A 939-nucleotide genomic window follows, 5' to 3' on the forward strand; every position below is an offset into this window, starting at 1 on the left:
TCATTTGAAGAGCAAATGTAGAAAAACTTTCACATACCTCTAGCGCATGGACCTCCTTGTAGAAGTCAGCTTCTAGATCTGTGTATTGGAGCTGTAGCTTCTTCAGTGCCTTAATGCGTTTCTTTACAGCAACTGGGAGAGACTGTAGGAAAATAAAATCAAAACCTTTCTATATCTGATTATCTTTTTAATAATCTCATATTTCAAATATAAGCCCCACTACATTCACACTTAAGTATTTTCAATAAAAAAATAAAGGGACATCTGAACTTCTTGCATAGCATTCAAATGAATATTTCATTGATCTTGACTAAGTTTTTAATTCTTTATATTAAATTTCATCCTTGTTTTATTTACCTATTTTATCCTAACTCTGCTCATGCAACCTCTTAACATTTGTTGGTTAATGTAAATACACATGTATGAATACCTGCGCATACATAATAAAATTCTATATATGAACATAGGTTTCTACAATAATGCAAAATTTGTACAAGGTTTTGATATGCATGTATGTACAGTGTATAGAATTATAGTACTTCAAGTACTTGTACCTGTATAGCTTTGCCCAGATAAAAGTGAAGGGATGTTTGAAGCACATACAATATGTAAAGGCCTGGGATAGTGTGCTTATTCCATAAACAGCAACAGACATTTATGAAATGTTCTGTGCTGCATTTCAAATATTCCCACCATGCCAAGCTATAATCTAATGAAACTCATGGTACCATTATCCACTTCTCATTTGGCACCTGCCTATTCCTGCAGTCTATTACCCTACTCCAGAAACACACGAGGTAAAAGTTAAAAGGACAATTTGGTAAGACTCAAACACACATGAACCCCATCCTAACCACAAGAATGCCTCATGATCCAAAAGTCCTAATAAAGAGTCTTCAGTCCCCTTACCAACTGCTTTCTTTCCCTAGTTGGTGTATA

The 939-nt window shown here is 34.5% G+C and overlaps 1 protein-coding gene across 1 annotated transcript in view; it reads right to left on the reverse strand.

Moving 5' to 3' along the window:
- The window catches only part of LOC119592064 (nucleosome assembly protein 1-like 1), a gene marked incomplete in the record, with an annotated part of 11,105 nt that overhangs the window by 5,128 nt on the left and 5,038 nt on the right, over positions 1–939 (reverse strand). The window contains 1 exon segment of the mRNA XM_037940873.1: positions 38–142. Within this exon segment, the coding sequence (XP_037796801.1) occupies positions 38–142 (105 nt within the window).

The sequence above is a fragment of the Penaeus monodon genome, chromosome 29 (assembly GCF_015228065.2).
Source record: "Penaeus monodon isolate SGIC_2016 chromosome 29, NSTDA_Pmon_1, whole genome shotgun sequence".
NCBI lineage: Eukaryota > Metazoa > Arthropoda > Malacostraca > Decapoda > Penaeidae > Penaeus > Penaeus monodon.